The 24,710-nt window shown below is 33.9% G+C and overlaps 3 protein-coding genes across 4 annotated transcripts; 1 reads left to right on the forward strand and 2 right to left on the reverse strand.

Annotated features, from left to right (window-relative positions):
* Positions 1 to 1,144: 1,144 nt before the first annotated feature.
* On the reverse strand, positions 1,145 to 4,767 carry LOC6051606 (cytochrome c oxidase assembly protein COX15 homolog). The gene is made up of 5 exons (XM_001867990.2): positions 4,753 to 4,767; positions 4,419 to 4,575; positions 4,228 to 4,354; positions 3,958 to 4,090; positions 1,145 to 2,020 (listed from the first exon to the last, which is right to left on the reverse strand). The coding sequence occupies exons 2-5, from the start codon at positions 4,554 to 4,556 to the stop codon at positions 1,165 to 1,167; spliced, it is 1,254 nt and encodes a 417-aa protein (XP_001868025.2). The 5' UTR covers positions 4,557 to 4,575; positions 4,753 to 4,767; the 3' UTR covers positions 1,145 to 1,164.
* Positions 4,768 to 10,156: 5,389 nt separating this feature from the next.
* On the forward strand, positions 10,157 to 22,057 carry LOC6051605. 2 transcript variants are annotated; one of them, XM_001867989.2, is made up of 3 exons: positions 10,157 to 10,346; positions 10,412 to 10,481; positions 20,651 to 22,057. In XM_001867989.2, exons 2-3 carry the CDS (start codon positions 10,464 to 10,466, stop codon positions 21,968 to 21,970), a joined length of 1,338 nt encoding a protein of 445 aa, XP_001868024.2. In that variant the 5' UTR covers positions 10,157 to 10,346; positions 10,412 to 10,463; the 3' UTR covers positions 21,971 to 22,057. The 2 variants fall into 2 exon arrangements, with proteins under 2 accessions (XP_001868024.2, XP_038120111.1); XM_038264183.1 differs by having other exon boundaries at positions 10,157 to 10,341.
* Positions 14,833 to 15,680, reverse strand: LOC119770048. The gene is made up of 2 exons (XM_038264184.1): positions 15,400 to 15,680; positions 14,833 to 15,067 (listed from the first exon to the last, which is right to left on the reverse strand). The coding sequence occupies exons 1-2, from the start codon at positions 15,663 to 15,665 to the stop codon at positions 14,947 to 14,949; spliced, it is 387 nt and encodes a 128-aa protein (XP_038120112.1). The 5' UTR covers positions 15,666 to 15,680; the 3' UTR covers positions 14,833 to 14,946.
* Positions 22,058 to 24,710: the final 2,653 nt, after the last annotated feature.

Consider the following 24,710-nt stretch of genomic DNA (forward strand, 5'->3'; position numbering starts at 1 on the left):
TCATTGAAAAAGGGGTTGCAGTGTGCCCAGAGAAGTTGGGCCATCAGTCGTGTGGTGTTTGTTGGATCGATCGGAGAGTGAATCGACGCGCGCGAACCCGCGAGAAGTAGATCGGAAAAGCATTGAAATAGAGATTCGCATCGTTGAATTATATATTATAATTTCATTTCGTTTTGAAAGCCCATCCCATAGCATCGTTGCTCGGATGGCACGCCGGCGGTAAGAAGTTAAACATAATACGCGATTAAGGAATTGATAAGTCCTTCTCAAAGCGTCGCAACTCGGAAGGCAGCGATAATGTTTCACTTTTTGGTCATATCATCTTACAAAAATGGATCCTGATGTATCCTAAATCACCGAATAATACGTTAATTCAAAATTCATTTCGTTTTGAAAGTCCTTCCCAAAGCATCGTTGCTCGGATGGCACGCCGGCGGTAAGAAGTAAAAAATACGCGATTGATAAGACCTTCTCATAGCGTCGTAGCTCGGAAGGCAACGATTGTTTCACTTTCTGGTCATATCATCTACCAAGATGAATCCTGACCTTCCCCTACTAACACAATTCCCCCACTTCCCGTGATGCTTGAAGGAGATGCTGTGGATTCAACGGTCTCATGCGGTGTCAACAGGTATAGAGCGACAAACTCTGTGTCTGATGAGTCTGCAACTTCAACTATCGGACTAACATTCCTACCTTTGTTGAACTGCATCTCCTTGGGGGGGCGCCGGTATTGACTTAAAGCAGAGATCTTCAGGGGTTATACAGTGAGGATGATTAGCTCCCACTATTCATCTGTTGGTTCATTGTGTAACTTCAGCTGATCCGTCAATAACGGAGTAGCAGCTCATTGGCAGTCAACCATGCTCATGCTCATGCTCATGCTCAACCGATCCTGCTTGTGAGGACCGCCTCTTTTTCTTGCCGTTAGGCATTTTTGCACTTTTCAGGAACTTATATCGAGGAGTACCTTACTGATTGGTGGCCCCAAGGTAATGAGCATTCGTTGAGAAATTTCGGGCTTCAGATGGCTGAAAAAAAGCCGGAAAATTCCGTACGGTATTGCAATCAACATTCCATTGCAAATTCTTTCAAATAAATTGTAAATAACTTCTGATAAATACTTTTATTATTATAAACAAAAATGCATCAACTTCCACCCGCCTACTTGGGCAACCGTCGCACCAGCTTCATCTCGTGCGTCAACCAGATGGCCATCGAGAGTAGCAGCAGCGAACCGGACTGGTGGCTGGCGGCCAGCGGCACCGGCACGTACGTCAGCAGCGTCGTTATGCCCAACAGGACCTGCATCCAGCCGACGGTGGCCACTGCGGCTGCCGCCGTGTACGCTCTCGGCGGCAGCATTCGTCTGCGCGAAAGCACAAACATCCCAGTGATGAGCGTCAGCGTGGCCGTTCCGAGCACGCGATGGTCGAACTGAACCGTGGTCGGGTTTTCGGTAAAGTTTCGGAGTGTCGGAGAAAGCGCCAGGATATCGCTGGGGATCCACCGGTCGGCCATTTTGGGAAAAGAGTTGTAAATGAGACCGGCGTCCAGTCCGGCCACGAACGCTCCGGACATGGCCGTGATGAAGACGGCCGCCTTGGTGGCGTGCGCCAACCCTTTGAACTTGAGCGTGGCGGCCGGAATTTGGCCGAGCAGTTTCTGGGCGGGAAGCAGCTTGTCCAACGCGGACCACAGGAACAGCGAGTACAGTACGAAGGCGAACCCGAGGTGGGAGGCCAACCGGTACTGGGAAACGCGCGGGACGTCACTCTCCTGTTGGAACCGGTCCTCCAGGCCCGATTTGACCATGTACCAACCCATAAGGCCCTGGCAGCCGATGAGGGCGCCAAACGCCAGCGTTCGGATCTTCATGCCTCGATTGAAGTAGCCGCGAGACCAAAAGTAGGCCGCCGGAAGGGCGTAGAAGGCGCCGATCAGACGACCCCACATTCGGTGGCCGTACTCCATAAACCAGATCATCTTGAACTCGCTCAGCGTGATGTCTTTGTTTTTGCTGGAAGAAAGGTAAAAGGAATGCATTTTTATTTCATAATTCATTTAAACTGCTCCGGATCACGCAGAAAAATAAGGCATGTTTGAATCAACAAAACGTTTTGTTGATTTGAAAATCAAGATTTTTGTTGAATGAACGCTAAACTTCGAAGCAACTTTTTCAAAACAACAACAGATTTTTGTGGAATTGAGAAAATCAAGGATTGTTTCAACGCAAAATCGGCGTTGATTATATTTACAGGCTGATTTTTCAAATTATTTGTCTGCGTGATGTTAAATAAAATCAAAAATGATAGTAATGTTGGTACCACTGCGTGATTTTGACATTTCGGGCGTTCACCATTCGAACGCCATCTTCGCTTAAAAATCTGGATAAGCTGGTGCATTCGTTTGAAGAGCCAGTGCGGCACTGAGTGCCGCACTAGTCGGTGCCAGTTTCGGTTCAAACGAACGTCATTTGTTAGTGTGCGTGAAACTCGCATGAAACTGAAAAAAATATCGATTGCGACACTAGAGAGTTTCAGTTCCAAGATGGCGACGAAACTCGTGCGGAACTAGCGCAAGTTTCTTCAAAAAAACACTTTGACAGCTCTGAGTGCGGCACTTAGTGCCGAACTAGCCATCAAACGAACGTACCATAAGTATGCAGATCGGAAGGAACGCGGTCAAAAAATGATGCGTGTTCTTTTCGTTCTTTACATTTAATCTCGGACCTGAACTTTGAAACAGCATTTAATTCCATCGAGCACCTTATGTTGGCATATCACCTTTTTGGTGAACAATTAAAACTAGTTTAAAATATTTTCGACGGAAATTGAGTGAGTATATTAATAGCGCGATTCTGATTTTTTTTTTTAAATCCAAACCAAACCAAATTTCCAGTTTTTGCTTTTTGGGTGATTTTGAAGCCGGCTTGAGTCAGGGGTATTGAAAACACCCAAAAAAGCAAAAACTGAAAATTTGGTTTATTGGAGCTTTTAAAAAAACTCCAGAATTTATTTTAAACCAACGGTCAGGAAGAATCAAACGTAATTTATGTTGTTTCAAATTTAATCTTTTTCATTTTTAGTTTAGTTTTTTGTGACATATTGCTTGGATCGTCAAGAAAAACTTTGTACTATTTTGATATTATTATTGTTAAATGTGGAGAAATTTAAGTAATATTTGTAATTATCTCAAATATATATGCAAAAGATAGTAAAAATAATAATTTGGAAAAATAATTATGTATGCATTTCATACGACATTTGCAAAAACCACACGTAAACAATACTGACAGCGCCTCTGGCGGTGACATCAGAAAACTGCATGCGTGTCAGATCCTTGAGGAAATCAGGAAATTTGGAAATAAAGAAATTATTAGATTGGGAAATTAGGAAATTAGGAAGTAAGAAAATTTGGAAATTAGGTTATCAGGAAATTTGGAAATAAGGATATAAGGAAATTAGGAAATCAGGAAATTTGGAAATTACGAAATTATGAGATTATGAAATTAGGATATTAGGAAATAAGGCAATTAGGATATACGGTTTTGATGTAGCGTGTAACGTGGATTTTTGAAATATCAAAATCCAAAAAAATGGTTTTCCCCATATAAATTTATATGAAAATTTGAATCGCTTTGCGCAAAGTGGGGACTTAACCAATCGTTCCCAAACTTTAGGGAGTTGTTTAGGACCCCTAAAGGAACTGAAAAGTTGCTGTGCTCACTAAATCTGGACAACTTAATTTTTTCCCATACAATTATATTACACCCTAATGGCTCATACAAAGAGTTGAAAGCCAGAAATTCGACGAATTTGTTTTAGGATTTTGAATGGCATAGCAAGCCTGATAACACAATAATAAATTACCCAACATTACGAGCCTCTGTACTCTCTAGTTCATAGCTTGCTGGGATTCCTTTCTAGTTAGCACAGAGGCAAACCGATTACTCACATCTTAAACTCGGGAAACTGCTGGTACCGCTCGAACTCGTCCTGCCACTCCTGCTGCGTCCGGGGCATCTGCTCGCCCAGCAACTTCCACGTGACCATCGACAGACCGGACTCGGTTAGGCGCGTCACTCCACCTTGAATCGAGGCCAAAATTGAAAAGACTCTCGTTAAATTAACCAATATTGAAGCCTTTATTTAGCAGATCTGTGCAGCGCTTCCGCAATCACAATGCACACGCAGTACAGCAGAAAGCCGTAGCATGCGATCCCACCTAGAACGACCGCCACGAACACCATCCCGGAACATCCGAGCAGCCAGTAACCGACAGCTTTGCGGCCCTTCTCCACTGGGTCCGGCTTTGTGCAGTACCGGGTTAGGGCGCACCGGAGGGCGTTAGTCTGGAGGAAGGAGATTCTTGTTAGAACAAACTTTAAGTCAACTCTCGAAGCTAGAATGACTTACCTTTTGGACATTTTGCAGCAAGCTGGGGCTGCGACCTGTGAGGAATGACCGGCACGGGGCCAGGTTCTTGAGGGCAAAGTTTGAGTAGCTTTGGGCGCTTCGAAGCAGCGGCGAGGCGAGCCGAATGTAGAGGGACATCTTCGGAATCGGCGTTGAACTTAAGTCAAAGCACAGTGAGTTACTTAAATTAGTTAAATTGCTCAACTTTGATTTAGTTTAGGCAGTTTCAAAATGTGTACGTGCAAAAAATCGATGCTCAATGTGATGGGTGGTGAATGATTGCGAAATTGTTTTGACAGTTCTCCCCGTCATGCGGCTAATGTTGCTTGTTTACCTTTTTTATGCTTTCCTTTTTCGTGCTTTTATGCTACGGAGCAGGGGCGTCGTTTGGGAGTTTGGGTGGAGGAAAAGCATAAAAGTGATACATGATGTAAAAATTGAGCCGAATTAGTGTTGAGATGGCAACCACTGCCCCATTACCTTTGCGCGCTACTGCGCCAACAGAACTGTCAGCAGCTGTTCCTGTTTACTTTGTTTACAATAAAATCTTAGTCTATTAACAACCGCTCTAAACGTAACACACGTGTTTTAATTATCCTCCTGTAAGCCATCCGAACCTCTTTTTAGGTTATGGGCCCAGCCCGTTGCTAATCCGGGTTGTCGTTTCACCTTAAACTTGTCGGGATGTCGGAGGACGCGGTTGTGCGCGAGGATCGCTATCATGTCGCGCTGTTTGACGGCAGGAACTTTGCCGCGTGGAAGTATCGAGTTCTGGTACTCCTGGAGGAGTACGAGCTGGACGATTGCATTCTACACGAGGTTGGAGAGCTTCCTGAGCTGATTCCGAAGACGGAAGATTCGACGACGGTTTCGGCGGACAAGGAGAAGAGGCGGAAAGAGCAGCTGAAGAGAAGGCGGAAGTGCAAGCGTTTGTTGATCGAGCGCATTCACGATTCCCAGCTCGAGTACGTTCAGGACAAGCAGTCGCCGAAGGAAATCTGGACGACGCTCAAGAATGTGTTCGAGCGGAAGAGCGTCGCGAGCCGTATGCATCTCCAGCGGCAAATCCTGAGCATGCAATTCGACGGTGGCCGTTTGACGGACCACTTCTTGCGCTTCGATAAGCTGGTGCGTGAGTTCCGTGGAACCGGGGCCGTGATGGACGACATTGACGCGGTATGCCACCTTCTGCTGACGCTCGGGTCGGCGTTTGCTACCGTGGTGACGTCGATCGAGACCATGGCGGAGGAGAATCTATCGATGGAATTCGTCAAATGTCGGTTGCTAGACGAGGAGACGAAGCAGAAGGGTTTGGGCGTCGATTCGCTCACCGCCGGGAACGAGGCCGCTGCTTTCTCCGGAATGAAGATGCAGAAGAAGATCCGCTGCTTCAGCTGCAAAAAGGAAGGCCACAAGAGTGTAGACTGCACGGAGAAAAAGAAGAAGAAACCACAGTACTATCAAAAACAACACGGTGCGAAAGCAAACGTTGCTGGCACGAGTGAGCGGAACAGTGTTTGTTTTGTGGGCGTGAGCGGCGGCGAGCCGCAGAAAGTGCAGCGGCGGGTAAAGTGGTTCCTTGACTCCGGGGCGTCGGACCATCTGGCGCGAGAGAAAGAGTTGTTTGTCGAGCTGCACAAGCTGTCCAAACCGATCGAGATTGCTGTGGCCAAGGACGGGGAGTTTATTGTGGCCGAATACGCTGGCACTGTGAAGATGTTCTCTGTTGTGGGTGGCCGGTCCGTCGAGTGCATTGTGCAAGATGTCCTTTTTGTTCCGCAACTGCGCTACAACTTGTTTTCCGTGGTACGGATCGAGAAAGCCGGGATGCGGGTTGTTTTCGACGATGGTAAGGCGCTGATTTACCGCGGCGACGAAATTGTTGTGTGTGGTGCTCGACGTGATAAGCTGTACGAGCTGGATTTTCGTCCTTTCGATTGCGAGAAGTCGCTGTTGTCTTGTGGCCGCGTTCAGAGTGATTCTGTGTTGTGGCACCGTCGATTTGGCCACCTCAACGAGAGAAGTTTGACAGATCTCGCGCGAAACGACATGGTGTCAGGGTTGACACTGACAGTCGACAAAGGAGTCGACCAAACGATTGTCTGCCAGTCGTGCATCGAAGGTAAACAAACCCGCAAACCTTTCACCCCGCGGGGTGGTAAACATTCGTCTCGAGTTCTCGAACTAATACACTCGGACGTGTGTGGTCCTATTTCGCCGCATGGATTGGACGGTAATCGATTTTTTGTGACTTTCATAGACGATTGGAGTCACTTTACCGTCGTGTTCCTGATGCGATCGAAGGACGAAGTGCTGGGCTGTTTCGAGCAGTACGAGGCGCTGGCCACGGCGAAGTTCCAGACGAAGGTTTCCCGTTTGCGGTGCGACAACGGTGGCGAGTACACCGGCCGGCGTTTCAAGGAGTTTTGCCGTACGAAGGGGATCCAGATCGAGTTCACTGTTCCGTACACACCGGAACAGAACGGGACGAGCGAGCGCATGAACCGGACACTGGTCGAAAAGGCCAGGACAATGCTGCTGGATTCGGGACTGGACAAGCGTTTCTGGGGGCAAGCGGTGCGAACGGCGGCATATTTGCTGAACAGAAGTCCGACCAGTGCAGTTGTTTACAAACAAACACCGTTCGAACTTTGGGAGAAGAAAAAGCCGGACGTTTCGAAGCTGCGAGTTTTTGGGTGCGAAACGTTTGTACATGTGCCGAAAGAACTCCGGAAGAAGCTGGACCCGAAGTCTTGGCGTGGTTTCCTGGTTGGTTACGCTGCGAACGGGTATCTGGTCTGGGACCCGGTCAACACACGAATTGTCACTGCTCGAGATGTGGATTTTGTCGAAGCCAAAACGACCGTGAAGAAGAACGACCAGCATGAAGTGGAGCAGTTCGTGGTGTGCCCGATTCCTGACGAAGCTGAAGAACCCGTCGCGCCGGCCGAGCGCGAAAGAGAAGAAGAAGTGACGTCCGATGAAGAGTTCGGCAGTTTCGACGACGACGAAGAAGCTGACGGCGATCAAAAAGAACCGGACGCGGGAGGAGTTCCCGCTGCAGAAGAAGGTCCTGTCGGAGAAGATCCTGAAGTCGGCGCTGACGCTGATCCTGGTAGACCGCCGAGGGATCGTACAGCTCCATCCTGGCATCGTGATTACGATATGGATTACGCTGGTTTCGCCTTGTGTGCTACAAGTTTCCTTGACAGCATTCCACAAACGATTGCTGAGCTGAAGAAACGGGACGACTGGTGCAGATGGAAATCTGCCATTGACGAGGAGATCGATTCGTTGGGGCGCAATAAAACTTGGACCTTGACGAAGCTCCCCGCTGGTCGCACGCCGGTCACCTGCAAGTGGGTGTTTCGTGTGAAACGCGGTGACGGAGTTGTGGCCGACAAATACAAGGCGAGACTGGTGGCTAGAGGCTTCAGCCAGAAGGTGGGATTCGACTACACGGAAACGTACTCCCCGGTGGCGAAGCTGGACACGCTGCGGCTGGTGTTGGCGCTGGCACACCGGCAAGAGATGCACGTTCACCAGATGGACGTAAAGACGGCGTTTTTGAACGGGATCCTGCACGAAGAAATCTATATGACGCAGCCTGACGGGTTTCAGCAGGGAAGGACCTCGTTTGCCGACTGCATCGATCGCTGTACGGGCTCAAACAAGCGTCGAGGGCGTGGAACGAGCGTTTCGACGAGTTCATCCAGAAGCTGAAGTTCGTCCGTAGTCCTAACGACCAGTGCCTGTACGTTCGAGGAACCGGAAGAGAGCAGATCATCGTAGTACTGTATGTTGATGACATTTTGGTTGTTGGGTCGTCGCTGAAGCTGGTGAAGGTCGTGAAAAAGTGCTTAAACGGAGAATTCGAGATGACGGACGCCGGCGAGGTGGGACAGTTTCTTGGATTGACCATCGATCGGCAGCCAGGGGTCATGCGAATCAGTCAGCGGCGGTATTTCGAGAGTTTTCTGCAACGGTTCGGCATGATGGAGTGCAAACCGACGTCGACGCCGATGGAGAATCGTTTGCGACTGGAGAAGGGAGTTGAAGCGCAGCGTACCACCAACCCGTACAGAGAACTCATTGGCTGTTTGATGTACGCGGCACTCACCACGAGGCCGGACCTGTCTGCTGCAGTAAACTACTTTAGCCAGTTCCAGGCATGCCCAAATGATGAGCATTGGATCCACCTTAAACGGGTGCTCAGGTATGTCAAAGGAACGCTGGATGTCGGGCTTGTCTATCGGATCGAGAAGGAGGCGCCGTTGCTGGAAGTTTTCTGTGACGCTGACTGGGCGAACGACCTGGTCGATCGACGATCGGTGACAGGGTGCATCTTCAAACTGTACGGTTGCACGGTGAACTGGATTACCCGGAAACAACCAACCGTTTCGTTGTCCTCGACGGAAGCTGAACTTGCAGCGCTGTGTACCGCCGCTTGCCATACTCTCTGGATGGTGCGGGTGCTCCGCGACTTGGGATTGAAGCCGGACGGGCCGGTTCCCCTGCACGAGGACAATCAATCAACAATTCGGATTGCCGAGGATGCGCGTGATCACGGGAGGCTTAAGCACATCGACACGAAGTTTCATTTCTTGCGAGATTTGATCAACGAGGGAGTGTTGGAGCTAAAGTTCGTGCGTTCTTCGGCACAGCAGGCCGACATGATGACCAAGGGCCTTCCGGCGACTTCCTTCAGGGAGTTGTGTACGAAGATCGGGCTTGGAAGGTACTGTGGTTGAGCAGGGGTGTTGAGATGGCAACCACTGCCCCATTACCTTTGCGCGCTACTGCGCCAACAGAACTGTCAGCAGCTGTTCCTGTTTACTTTGTTTACAATAAAATCTTAGTCTATTAACAACCGCTCTAAACGTAACACACGTGTTTTAATTATCCTCCTGTAAGCCATCCGAACCTCTTTTAATTAGCTCGAGTTTGAGTTAAGTTGGATCAAAGCGTTTAGATAATATTAAATAAATTGATTAAAAATATAAAAACTTAAGAGAGGGTCCACGAACAGGGCATACCCCTTTGTATGGGACGTCGTTTGGACCCCACCAATCTGCCTGAAATTTTAAGGGATTGTTTGTACATATAAAACTAGCATCTAGTCAAAATATGAGCACTCTAGGTCAACGGGAAGTGTGGCAAATCGGAACAGGAAGTTTTATGGTTCAAAAATGTCGAAAATATTAAAAAGGCTGTAACTTTGGCAAACCTTAACTATTTTTTTTTTAAATATTTGAATTGGACTTGCAATTAAACATTCAATTCGTTGTCTTGTTTTGGGTCGTTGAGCTCAAATAACATCATAAAAGTGCCAAAAGTGCTCTAGAGTTATTTAGAAATTTTGAATCCAATGTGGCGGCTATGGCGGTGATAAAATATGAAATGAAAGTTCCTAAGAAACCTTTGGATAATCAAACTTCAGATAAGCAAAATTTCGAAGCTTCGGATAATCAAGTCTGGAGTTTATATTTTTTATTGATTCAAGTATACGATAAAGATTAAACAATTTGTTTCATGTAGTTATTGAAACAAAAAATAGGTAAATCAAAGTTTTCAAGAATGTTCAGTCAAGCTTTGAGTTGAATCGTTCTAGCTCATACATTTCTGAAATTCAACTCTCTCACCAATCACCAAGTTCTTCTCATATGGGCTCACCTCACTTTGCTTGGCAACGACGACGACAAAAATGCCATCAGGCGAAAAGAAAAAAATGTGTGCAAAAACGGCGCTATTTTTGACGAGTTGCTTCGTCCATTTCGTTCGGCCATCGTCACCATTCCAGCCGGCTTTTGCAGCTTCACACACTTGAACTTGGGCTGTTTGGTTGATTAGTTGGATTATTTGGGAGTAGTATTTTGTTATCAATTTCTTGCTGTGCGAGAGTGTTTTGGCTGTGCTTGTTTGAGTAAGGTAATTTGGTTAATCTGTAGAAAGCGTTGATAAGGTAATTCTATGATTTTTTTGTGTCTTTTCAGAGGTCGTAGTCGTAGTCTTTTGTTTGTGCCATCAATACATTCCAGTTTCAAGATGAGCTCCAGCATGAATGTAAGTACACCTTTGATTTCAAATTTATACGGAATTTATCATAAGAAAATTAAGTTATTCAACAGTTACTCAGTGAACATTCTGAAGAAATATAAACAAATTCAACTTTTGAGATATTAATAAATAAAAATAAAAAAACACATTATACACACTGGCAAAAAGTTACAGTGCCTGTAAAAGGCCTGAGAATTACTTTATAAAATTATATGTATTATTACATCCAGAAATATGTAAACCATCATCATCGGAAACCTGCTTGACCGGAATGACAAGCTCAAGAAAACGTCTATCCTTCTTGCCTATTCAACGGCCCGACAGCTGTCCCGCATAAAGTTTTACTGTAAACCAACAGTAGATTTTATGGTTATCACACGATAAATTCTATGGTTATTTTTACCATGATTCTACAGTAGCCTTTATGTTTTTTCACCATAGAATATATCTTATTTTGGGAAATTACTATAAAAAAGGGGTATTGTTAGGCACAGTCACCATAAAAATTTCGACTTTTCCCCATACAAAAAAAAACCAAAAACTATATATTCTACCGTATTTTCATTGATGCCTTTTCCGTCCAAAAAATTACCCTGACCATAGAAAACATCATACATTTATAATAAAAACAGTAACCATTACAATGGTTTGCACAGTAGATTCACAGTTCTTCATGGATTTTTCCATACTAAATAGTACGGTTTAAACTATATTCGTACATTGAAATAAATAATAACTACAGTATGATTCATTGTATTTTCATTGTATTTATTTTTTTCTCTCCACTAAATTGTACTGTAAAACATATATTTATACATTGAAATCAATGGTCAATATGGTAAGTTTTATTGTATTTTTATAGTTTTTTTCGTAGATTTAAAAAAATTAGTACTTTTTTTCCGCGTCGTTTTCTTTTAATATTCTGCTTCAATCCGAACTTTCTGACGTTGTTCGAAATGTTTGTAGCCGGTGCCGGAACTACTGCTTCGTACTTGGGATGAACTCTCGCGTATTTATGAAGCACAATCCTCAGTGGAATAGGCCCTGTAAAGAGAAACACACTAAATTAGACATAGGGAATATTTTCATATGTTTGTTTCGGTACAAATGCTATTAAATTAGCTGTTACTAAAATTCTAAAATTCTAAAATTCTAAAATTCTAAAATTCTAAAATTCTAAAATTCTAAAATTCTAAAATTCTAAAATTCTAAAATTCTAAAATTCTAAAATTCTAAAATTCTAAAATTCTAAAATTCTAAAATTCTAAAATTCTAAAATTCTAAAATTCTAAAATTCTAAAATTCTAAAATTCTAAAATCCTAAAATACTAAAATTCTAAAATTTTAAAACTCTTTAATTACTTAATTCTTAATAACTCAATTTCCTAATTTCTTTATTTTTTAATTTCTTAATATCCTAATTTCCAAATTTTCTAATTTTCTAATTTTCTGATTTTCTAATTTTCTGATTTTCTAAATTTCTAATTTTCTAATTTTCTAATTTTCTTATTTTCTTATTTTCGAATTTTCTAATTTTCTAATTTTCTAATTTTCTAATTTTCTAATTTTCTAATTTTCTAATTTTCTAATTTTCTAATTTTCTAATTTTCGAATTTTCTAATTTTCTAATTTTCTAATTTTCGAATTTTCGAATTTTCGAATTTTCTAATTTTCTAATTTTCTAATTTTCTAAAATTCTAAAATTCTAAAATTCTAAAATTCTAAAATTCTAAAATTCTAAAATTCTAAAATTCTAAAATTCTAAAATTCTAAAATTCTAAAATTCTAAAATTCTAAAATTCTAAAATTCTAAAATTCTAAAATTCTAAAACTCTTAAATTACTTAATTCTTAATAACTCAATTTCCTAATTTCTTTATTTTTTAATTTCTTAATATCCTTATTTCCAAATTTTCTAATTTTCTAATTTTCTGATTTTTAAATTTCTAATTTTCTAATTTTCTAATTTTCTTATTTTCTAATTTTCTAATTTTCTAATTTTCTAATTTTCTAATTTTCTAATTTTCTAATTTTCTAATTTTCTAATTTTCTAATTTTCTAATTTTCTAATTTTCTAATTTTCTAATTTTCTAATTTTCGAATTTTCGAATTTTCTAATTTTCTAATTTTCTAATTTTCTTATTTTCTAATTTTCTAAAGTTCTAATTGTCCAATTTTCTGATTTTCTAAATTTCTAATTTTCTAATTTTCAAATTTTCTAGTTTTCTAATTTTCTAATTTTCTAATTTTCTAATTTTCTAATTTTCTAATTTTCTAATTTTCTAATTTTCTAATTTTTTAATTTTCTAATTTTCTAATTTTCTAATTTTCTAATTTTCTAATTTTCTAATTTTCTAATTTTCTAATTTTCTAATTTTCTAATTTTCTAATTTTCTAATTTTCTAATTTTCTAATTTTCTAATTTTCTTATTTTCTAATTTTCTAATTTCCTAATTGCCTGAATTCTTAATTTCCTAACTTCCTAATTTCCTAATTTACTTATTTCCTGATTTCCTGATTTCCTAATTTCCTATTTTCCTAATTTCATTATTCCCTTATTTTCTTATTTTGTTATTTGTTAATTTCTAAATTTCTAAATTTCCTAATTTCCTCATTTCCTAATATCCTAATTTCCTAATTTCCAAATTTCCGAATATCCGAATTTCCTAATTTTGTAATTTCTTAATTGTTAAATTTTTAAATTTCTTAATTTCCCAATTTCCTAATTTCAAAATTTCCTAATTCCCTAATTTTCTAATTTCTCATTTTCTAATTTATAAATTTCCTAATTTCCGAATTTCCGAATTTCCTAATATCCTAATTTCCTAATTTCCTGATTTTCTAATTTCCTAATTTCCTAATTTCCTAGTTTCTAATTTCCTAATTTCCTAATTTCCTTATTTCCTGATTTCCTAATTGCCCAATTTCCTAATTTCCTAATTTTCTAATTTCTAAATTTCCTAATTTCCGAATTTCCTAATTTCCGAATTTCCGAATTTCCTAATATCCTTATTTCCCAATTTCCTAATTTCCTTATTTCCTAATTTCCTAATTTCCTTATTTCCTAATTTCCTAATTTCCTAATTTCCTAATTTCCTAATTTCCTAATATCCTAATTTCCTATTTACCTAATTTCCTAATTTCCTAATTGCCAAATTTTCTAATTTCCTAATTTCCTAATTTCCTAATTTCCTAATTTCCTAATTTCCTTATCTTCTAATTTCCTAATTTCCTAATTTCCCAATTTCCTAATTTTCTTATTTCCTAATTTCCTATTTGCCCAATTTCCTAATTTCCAAATTTTCTAATTTCTAAATTTCCTAATTTTCGAATTTCCTAATATCCTAATTTCCAAATTTCCTAATTTCCTAATTTTCTTATTTCCTAATTTCCTAATTGCCCAATTTCCTAATTTCCGAATCTCCTAATTTCCTAATTTCCTGATTTCCTAATTTCCTAATTGCCTAATTTCCTAATTTCTCAATTTCCTAATCTCCTTATCTCCTAATTTCCTAATTTCCTATTCTCCAAATTTCATAATTGCCTAATTTCCTAATTTCCTAATTGTCAAATTTTCTAATTTCCTAATTTCCTAATTTCCTTATCTCCTAATTTCCTAATTTCCTAATTTCCCAATTTCCTAATTTTCTTATTTCATAATTTCCTAATTGCCCAATTTCCTAATTTCCAAATTTTCTAATTTCTAAATTTCCTAATTTCCGAATTTCCTAATTTTCGAATTTCCTAATATCCTAATTTCCTAATTTTCTTATTTCCTAATTTCCTAATTGCCCAATTTCCTAATCTCCTAATTTCCTAATTTCCTAATTTCCTAATTTCCTGATTTTCTAATTTCCTAATTGCCTAATTTCCTAATTTCCTAATCTCCTAATCTCCTTATTTCCTAATTTCCTAATCTCCTAATTTCCTAATTGCCTAATTTCCTAATTTCCTAATTTCCTAATTTCCTAATTGCCTAATTTCCTAATTTCCTAATTTCCTAATTTCCGAATTTCTGAATTTCCTAATATCCGAATTTCCGAATTTCCTAATTGCCTAAATTCCAAATTTCCTGATTTCCTGATTTCCTAATTTCCTAATTTCCAAATTTCCTAATTTCCTATTTCCCTAATTTCCTAATTTCCGAATTTCCTAATTTCCGAATTTCCGAATTTCCGAATTTTCTAATATCCTAATTGCCTAATTTCCTTCCAAGATTCTGCATTTTGAGATTCGGTCTGATGAGCAGCTCTATATGTTTTTATTAAATACAAAATTATATGAACCTTTGTAATAATCAGTGGCATTCAAATTTGCAAGTTCTATTATTTAATTTATTCATCAAAACAAATTTAACACAGGCACCGTGCCAATAAACGTCAAACGCTACTTTCTGTTTCTGTTATTTTTCAGTTGCGTACCACTCAACAAAATTCTTTTCGTGACCTTTTCCTTGACCGTTGTTTGGACGTTCACCGTTGAGCATCAACACACAACTTACCTAACGATTTTCGCCTCCAGACGAAACGACCATCCTGAACAAATCCGGCCGGAAGTGTCCGCAGCAGGCGCCGGGCCTGGTAGAAGAAGTCCCTGTAAAAAAGAGAAACACACACAGTTTGTTCAGACCATTGCTCTCGCAAGCTTGACCTTGACCATTCTCTTTTGAACATAACCAAACTTGTCCGCACCCTCAGCAAACGTCAAATCAAAACAAATTGCTGCCGGATCTTTCTCCGGATCTCTCCCGTAAAAGATCCGGTAACAATTTTGTATGGCTTGAAGTTTGCGGAGGGTACCAAAAAAAGGTAAACAAATCACTTTGTGAATCAGCCAGTAGCTTGGGAAATTTGTCTGAAAATGCCTGCTGCTGTTGCGGGTGCGATTCCGCCCTCTCCAAGTTCAACAAAACTCCTTATACTCACCCAAATATGAAAAAGTTCCGCCATCCCAGAGCCGTTCCGGTTCGGTCACCCGGCAAATTTGTCCAAGACCGTGTTGGACAAACGCCGGATGTTGCCTTTTTCACGAGCACACGCGATTTCACTAACACTTTTTCGATTAAACAGCGGCCAAACCTCGGGCCAAACACAATCCACACAAACAGGATCGAACACGCGAAAGATTGAAAACAAATGACAGCTCGCCATGGTACATTCGTTGGGGGAGCGTCGCCCAGTTTAGGTGTCATGGTGTGTTCGTTAGGGGAGCGTCGCCCAATTTAGGTGTCATGGTGTGTTCGTTTTGTGATCTTTAATATTTTTTGCCGTTTCAATTATTGAATAAAAATGTTTAAATGTTTAAATGTTTAAATGTTTAAATGTTTAAATGTTTAAATGTTTAAATGTTTAAATGTTTAAATGTTTAAATGTTTAAATGTTTAAATGTTTAAATGTTTAAATGTTTAAATGTTTAAATGTTTAAATGTTTAAATGTTTAAATGTTTAAATGTTTAAATGTTTAAATGTTTAAATGTTTAAATGTTTAAATGTTTAAATGTTTAAATGTTTAAATGTTTAAATGTTTAAATGTTTAAATGTTTAAATGTTTAAATGTTTAAATGTTTAAATGTTTAAATGTTTAAATGTTTAAATGTTTAAATGTTTAAATGTTTAAATGTTTAAATGTTTAAATGTTTAAATGTTTAAATGTTTAAATGTTTAAATGTTTAAATGTTTAAATGTTTAAATGTTTAAATGTTTAAATGTTTAAATGTTTAAATGTTTAAATGTTTAAATGTTTAAATGTTTAAATGTTTAAATGTTTAAATGTTTAAATGTTTAAATGTTTAAATGTTTAAATGTTTAAATGTTTAAATGTTTAAATGTTTAAATGTTTAAATGTTTAAATGTTTAAATGTTTAAATGTTTAAATGTTTAAATGTTTAAATGTTTAAATGTTTAAATGTTTAAATGTTTAAATGTTTAAATGTTTAAATGTTTAAATGTTTAAATGTTTAAATGTTTAAATGTTTAAATGTTTAAATGTTTAAATGTTTAAATGTTTAAATGTTTAAATGTTTAAATGTTTAAATGTTTAAATGTTTAAATGTTTAAATGTTTAAATGTTTAAATGTTTAAATGTTTAAATGTTTAAATGTTTAAATTTTTAAATGTTTAAATGTTTAAATGTTTAAATGTTTAAATTTTTAAATGTTTAAATGTTTAAATGTTTAAATGTTTAAATGTTTAAATGTTTAAATGTTTAAATGTTTAAATGTTTAAATGTTTAAATGTTTAAATGTTTAAATGTTTAAATGTTTAAATGTTTAAATGTTTAAATGTTTAAATGTTTAAATGTTTAAATGTTTAAATGTTTAAATGTTTAAATGTTTAAATGTTTAAATGTTTAAATGTTTAAATGTTTAAATGTTTAAATGTTTAAATGTTTAAATGTTTAAATGTTTAAATGTTTAAATGTTTAAATGTTTAAATGTTTAAATGTTTAAATGTTTAAATGTTTAAATGTTTAAATGTTTAAATGTTTAATATTTTAATATTTTAATATTTTAATATTTTAATATTTTAATATTTTAATATTCTAATATTTTAATATTTTAATATTTTAATATTTTAATATTTTAATATTTTAATATTTTAATATTTTAATATTTTAATATTTTAATATTTTAATATTTTAATATTTTAATATTTTAATATTTTAATATTTTAATATTTTAATATTTAAATATTTAAATATTTTAATATTTTAATATTTTAATATTTTAATATTTTATTATTTTAATATTTCAATATTTCAATATTTTAATATTTTGATATTTCAATATTTTAATATTTTAATATTTTAATATTTTAATATTTTAATATTTTAATATTTTAATATTTTAATATTTTAATATTTTAATATTTTAATATTTTAATATTTTAATATTTTAATATTTTAATATTTTAATATTTTAATATTTTAATATTTTAATATTTTAATATTTTAATATTTTAATATTTTAATATTTTAATATTTTCATATTTTAATATTTTAATATTTTAATATTTTAATATTTTAATATTTTAATATTTTAATATTTTAATATTTTAATATTTTAATATTTTAATATTTTAATATTTAAATATTTTAATATTTTAATATTTTAATATTTTAATATTTTAATATTTTAATATTTTAATATTTTAATATTTTAATATTTTAATATTTTAATATTTTAATATTTTAATATTTTAATATTTTAATATTTTAATATTTTAATATTTTAATATTTTAATATTTTAATATTTTAATATTTTAATATTTTAATATTTTAATATTTTAATATTTTAATATTTTAATATTTTAATATTTTAATATTTTAATATTTTAATATTTTAATATTTTAATATTTTAATATTTTAATATTTTAATATTTTAATATTTTAATATTTTAATATTTTAATATTTTAATATTTTAATATTTTAATATTTTAATATTTTAATATTTTAATATTTTAATATTTTAATATTTTAATATTTTAATATTTTAATATTTTAATATTTTAATATTTTAATATTTTAATATTTTAATATTTTAATATTTTAATATTTTAATATTTTAATATTTTAATATTTTAATATTTTAATATTTTAATATTTTAATATTTTAATATTTTAATATTTTAATATTTTAATATTTTAATATTTTAATATTTTAATATTTTAATATTTTAATATTTTAATATTTTAATATTTTAATATTTTAATATTTTAATATTTTAATATTTTAATATTTTAATATTTTAATATTTTAATATTTTAATATTTTAATATTTTAATATTTTAATATTTTAATATTTTAATATTTTAATATTTTAATATTTTAATATTTTAATATTTTAATATTTTAATATTTTAATATTTTAATATTTTAATATTTTAATATTTTAATATTTTAATATTTTAATATTTTAATATTTTAATATTTTAATATTTTAATATTTTAATATTTTAATATTTTAATATTTTAATATTTTAATATTTTAATATTTTAATATTTAAATATTTAAATATTTAAATATTTAAATATTTAAATATTTTAATATTTTAATATTTTAATATTTTAATATTTTAATATTTTAATATTTTAATATTTTAATATTTTAATATTTTAATATTTTAATATTTTAATATTTTAATATTTTAATATTTTAATTTTTAATTTTTAATATTTTAATATTTTAATATTTTAATATTTTAATATTTTAATATTTTAATATTTTAATATTTTAATATTTTAATATTTTAATATTTTAATATTTTAATATTTTAATATTTTAATATTTTAATATTTTAATATTTTAATATTTTAATATTTTAATATTTTAATATTTTAATATTTTAATATTTTAATATTTTAATATTTTAATATTTTAATATTTTGATATTTTAATATTTTAATATTTTAATATTTTAATATTTTAATATTTTAATATTTAAATATTTAAATATTTTAATATTTTAATATTTTAATATTTTAATATTTTAATATTTTAATATTTAAATATTTAAATATTTTAATATTTTAATATTTTAATATTTTAATATTTAAATATTTAAATATTTAAATATTTAAATATTTAAATATTTTAATATTTTAATATTTTAATATTTTAATATTTTAATATTTTAATATTTTAATATTTTAATATTTTAATATTTTAATATTTTAATATTTTAATATTTTAATATTTTAATATTTTAATATTTTAATATTTTAATATTTTAATATTTTAATATTTTAATATTTTAATATTTTAATATTTTAATATTTTAATATTTTAATATTTTAATATTTTAATATTTTAATATTTTAATATTTTAATATTTTAATATTTTAATATTTTAATATTTTAATATTTTAATATTTTAATATTTTAATATTTTAATATTTTAATATTTTAATATTTTAATATTTTAATATTTTAATATTTTAATATTTTAATATTTTAATATTTTAATATTTTAATATTTTAATATTTTAATATTTTAATATTTTAATATTTTAATATTTTAATATTTTAATATTTTAATATTTTAATATTTTAATATTTTAATATTTTAATATTTTAATATTTTAATATTTTAATATTTTAATATTTTAATATTTTAATATTTTAATATTTTAATATTTTAATATTTTAATATTTTAATATTTTAATATTTTAATATTTTAATATTTTAATATTTTAATATTTTAATATTTTAATATTTTAATATTTTAATATTTTAATATTTTAATATTTTAATATTTTAATATTTTAATATTTTAATATTTTAATATTTTAATATTTTATATTTTTATATTTTATATTTTTATATTTTTATATTTTAATATTTTAATATTTTAATATTTTAATATTTTAATATTTTAATATTTTAATATTTTAATATTTTAATATTTTAATATTTTAATATTTTAATATTTTAATATTTTAATATTTTAATATCTTAATATTTTAATATTTTAATATTTTTATATTTTTATATTTTTAAATTTTTATATTTTAACATTTTAATATTTTAATATTTTAATATTTCAATATTTTTATATTTTCAATACTTTTATTACATGATTCGCATTAATTAAAAAAATCGTTTAAAAAAAGTTCACATTATGCAACTATAACATTACAATGAAACTTACTGTAACAAAAAATTGGAAAAAAATGCGTTATGAGATTTCCAATAACAAAACCATAATATTTGCTGTATTCATGAAATGTACAATAGTTTTATTGTTTCAATTTATAACATTTACAATAACAAAACCATGAAATTTGCTGTAACCATGAAATCTACGATAACTTTATCGTCATTCCAATGAAGTTAAAAAAAAATCAACCATAAACTTACCATAAATATTATAATATCTATTGTAACTTCATGGTTTTGACAATACAAATCATCATATAATTTTATTCGGGGTGTAGGTTAAGGCATATAGTCCGTATGTCCTGGGTTTGAATCCCACAGTGTTCTATGTAGAAAAAATTTACATTGCATTGCATGCGATTTTACCAGCAGATGTTTTTGATCTGTATGAAATTCGCAAAATATTTAGACGAAATAATTTTTCAAGTAAATTTACAAATCTGATTTAACTCAAAGTTAAAATTAAAACTCCAAGAATATAGCTATGAAATTAAAAATTTACCATTTACCCCTCAGGCCACCCAAAGCGCCGTTTACCGGGTCAACACGGACCGCACGTTGTTCGAGTTCGTGTCGGAGCAGAAGAACGCCCTGGCCGGGTCCATCGCGGGCGTTCCCGTCGACGAGGTGCTGTACCAGATTGACCTGGCGCTGAGCTTCATGCGGTACTACATGGACCAGGAGGACGACGGCCTGCTGGACGAACCAAACTGCAAGCACCGGGTTGTGCTGGACTCTCGCAAGTCTGTGTTTGAGATTCTCCTGGATTTGCACTCGGCCATGCGGGCCACCTGCGTTGGGTTCGAGCTGTACGTCGTAGGGGAAGATGTCGCGAAGGTCGAGTTCGTGAAGAAGCTGCTGGAGTTTCCGAACTTTAGCTCGGGCGCCGAGGTGTTGAGCATTTCGAACTCGAACTTGGCCGTGGCTTACTGTACGATGATCGTGTTTGAGTCGAGCGATTTGGAGTCGGCTACGGATGTGCTGGCTAAGGCCTGGGTCAACTGTTCGGTTCCGTGGACGGTGCACAACGTGCTGGTTCAGGAGACCGTTCAGGAGAAGTTCATCTTACTGCTGGAGAGCAAGCTGAAGCCATTTTTGGACAACGTGCCGTACGAAAAAGAGATGCGAGCAGCCGTGAACAAAGCCTCGGAAACCGGGTTCCGAATGATCCAATGTCTGGTTGATGGCGTGGAGTTGAAACCGACAGTGGTGCACGGAGCTAACGTTGACTTCTTCCTGGAGAAGGAATCAACGCGTGCGAGTCCAATTCTGACGCTGAACGCCTTCCGAACCGCCAAGGAGGCAATCACCCTGGCAAACGCCTCCAACGGAGGATCCGTTTCGCTCTGGACCGAGGAACTCTCGCTAGCCCTTGAAGTGGCGTACGCCGTCGCGGCCCAAAGTATCTGGGTGAACTGCCATGCCGTGTTCAATCCGGCCTTCCCGTACACGTTCCGCGTGCACGACTACTGCTACGGCTCGGAGTACGCCATCTGCGAGAAGAAGATCAAGACTGTGTTTGTGCCATCGATCGAGCAGCCTGTCAACTCGACCGAGAAGAACAAGGCGGCCATCGACGGGCTCGGACTGGTGTCGAAGGAGGTCAAGAACCAGCGGTTCTCGTTCGTGAAGAACGAAAAGAACGTTCACTACGAGATGGTGAGCAGCGAGTACAAGCTGGACAACTACAATCCCGAGCAGCGGCTGCAGATCGTGGACGAGTTTTGGAGCAAGTTCGTGACTATCGATACCGCCGACCGGAACCTGGTGCACGACACCGTGTACAACCAGCGGAAGACCGTCGTCATCCCGTACGGGGTCACCTTTGCCAATTAGGGGGATTTGCTGAACTGTGTTGAATCGTTGTGTTTGATTGCCGAAGATTGTTGAAATAAATGGAATGAGATTGAAGTTTTTAGATTATCTGACTTTTTTCGCATTTTTCTGAATCATTGATTAATAAAGGTAAAAGTTAGGTAATGTTAGATAATGCCACAATCAGCCCCAATCAAAATTAACTCAGAACGGTTGCACAACTGCACTCACAATTTCATGAGTTGCAGATCCTCCACCACAATCGAACATTCCCTTTACCCTTTTTTGCTGAATATTTTCTGTTCACTCAAAATACCAATTCACGATATTGTGGACGCGTAATGAGTTGCCAATCGTTCATCACTGAATAATTCGCTTTGATCAAAGTTGGAGCAAAAACAGTAATAAGGTCTAATAATTTGATTGTTTAAAGGTAAATGAGCAGTTTACACAATGAGATGAAATTGTCTCTAATGCAAACAAATTAAATAAGGATGCATTTAAATAAGATGGTGAGATAAGTAACGGATGTGATGAATCATTCCATCCATGATCGAAAACTTGTGATGCATCAGGGCCAGAGTAACTCACGAATGCCTTCGTCTAAAAAATCAATTTTCAACCTATTTTTGATCTTTATGACGTAAGATCATAATGCGTATGACTTTGCCAATTTTTTGAAAAATTTATTTTTTTGGGGTCAACGTTGGCAGTGTTTTTACTAATATTTCCTATATTTTTAATAAAAAGAAGTATGCGGTAATTTTTGTAGCGTCCAAGACTATGCCTCTATATTTTTTTTTAACAATTCAAATGTAAAAACATGAAAAAATTAGAAAGGCAAAATGTAATAATAGGAGGTGGTAAAATAGGCCAAATACTATCAAAAGCATAAATAAACTAAACAAGATAAATGCAAATTAAAATACTAAAAATAAAACAAGAAAAACATAAAACAACAAAAGTAAAGTTTGTCGTAGCTTTTGTGCTACCTGGATGTTTTTAGCACATTTTGAAGTGCTTAAAAGATCTTGCGAATGCATCTAAGACATGGTGTCGATTTCTGGAAAAGTCAGGGAAAACCTGGAATTGTCAGGGAATTTTATTTGACCTGGAAAAGTCAGGGAAAGTCAGGGAATTTTAAGCGGGGTCAGGGAATTTCGATGATCTTAAAAATGTTACTACAAAATTTCATTTCTATTTAAAAATTCACCCTCGATGATGTATTTGAATGTCTTCCAGGCCAAACTTTGAAACATTGTTAATATTTAATTTTTTATATTGGTCAGTCCGGAAGGAACGCAAAACTCCATATAAAAAATGCTTAAGAAAAGGGTCACGAAGAAAAGGAACAGCAACGTAATGTTGTATTTGGCATTTCTTCGCGCCTTGTTTGCAATGCAATATGTTTAGGTTTAAAAATCAAATAATTTGGATTTGCGTTCAACTGAAAATTACAAATTACTAGCGCACACAGGGTGGGACAATATGAGGCAGTTGCCCCACCATCCTCAGAGATTTATTCTAAAATTGGTCGTTTGCTCAGCATATAGGGACCATAGAGAAAATCATACACTTTGTCAGAAAAATTAAATGATTAAAAAATTCCAAAGCTAAAATTTTTTAAAATTTTAAAATTCGAAAAAAATGTAAGCAAAATAGTGATGGTGAAATGGAATTAAAAATTAAAGAATTAAAGAAATAAAACAAAAATTTATGGAATAAACAGGGTTGTTACGGACAGCGCAAATTTGGGGCGGATTTCGCGCGGTAGCAATTTTGATTAAAAAAATTGTTGAGAGAGATGAAATTACTTTCAACTTATAAAGAAAAATATGATCAAAAATCAGGATAATTTGTTTTTGTTTCGTTAAGTGCAAAAACTTAAATTTCTTATTAAATGAATTTTCTTCCGAAATTTTTTGTTTGTATTTTCTCAATAAGAAACGTCGAAAGATGAAGATTATGAAGAGATTTTTTTTAATTGTGTTGTTGAGGATTTCCTAAATATATGTATTACTTAACTCATTTTTAAACATACTGACTTTGAATATTTAATTTCTTTTATGTTTTGAGTAATGTTTTTACCCTTATTTAGTGTTCTTTTATACTGGATACATTCAATTTTAATCTTGTGAATCTTAATCATATTTTAAACTTTCCCTGAAGATACAGACATTAGGATGAAACAAAAATTACACAGCGTAACAAAATTTTTTTTTTGTTATTAGCAGGACGATTCAAAAAACTCCCCGAGGGATCGGCTTCCTGAACACAATGCAACCTGGCCCATGTCTTAATTGTTACCCTAGCTCGAGATATTCAATGCAGAAGTTTTGCATATGAATTACCCCCGTCGAAAAATATTTTTATTTTGTTTTCACTGTAACTTAAGTTCTATTAGGTCTTTTTAGATGCTTCTGGTGTCATTGGACGGTAAATTGTTAGAAAAACCCAAAATATGGTCTCGTTGGTCGGTTCCCGTAACCGGTTCCGGTGGAAATCCGGATTATTGGCCAAAATTGTGCGAAATCTTCAAAATTTTGAAATTTGTTGCTCTTTATGCGAAAAAAAAAACATACTATTGCTTTAAACAATCAATACAAACTCAAAAAATGGTTTGTCCAAGCATATCCGAAGGTGTTTTATCGAAAATGTGGCCATTGAGAACCGGTTCTGGCCAATCCGGATCCGGAAACTAGAAAACATTTAAGCAGTTTTTTTTTTTCCAAATTCCTATGTGTCAGACAATTTAGAAAAA

Source organism: Culex quinquefasciatus, chromosome 3, assembly GCF_015732765.1.
Source record: "Culex quinquefasciatus strain JHB chromosome 3, VPISU_Cqui_1.0_pri_paternal, whole genome shotgun sequence".
In the NCBI taxonomy this organism is placed as follows: domain Eukaryota; kingdom Metazoa; phylum Arthropoda; class Insecta; order Diptera; family Culicidae; genus Culex; species Culex quinquefasciatus.

Excerpts from the sequence above, each read along its gene's own strand:
- LOC6051606 (XM_001867990.2), bottom strand. The coding sequence starts at position 4,556 with ATGTCCCTCTACATTCGGCTCGCCTCGCCGCTGCTTCGAAGCGCCCAA. Across the intron at positions 4,355-4,418 it reads TGCTGCAAAATGTCCAAAAG|ACTAACGCCCTCCGGTGCGC; the intron begins GTAAGTCATTCT and ends TCCTTCCTCCAG. Across the intron at positions 4,091-4,227 it reads GTTCGTGGCGGTCGTTCTAG|GTGGAGTGACGCGCCTAACC; the intron begins GTGGGATCGCAT and ends CCTCGATTCAAG.
- LOC119770048 (XM_038264184.1), bottom strand. The coding sequence starts at position 15,665 with ATGACACCTAAACTGGGCGACGCTCCCCCAACGAATGTACCATGGCGA. Across the intron at positions 15,068-15,399 it reads CGGAACTTTTTCATATTTGG|GGACTTCTTCTACCAGGCCC; the intron begins GTGAGTATAAGG and ends TCTTTTTTACAG.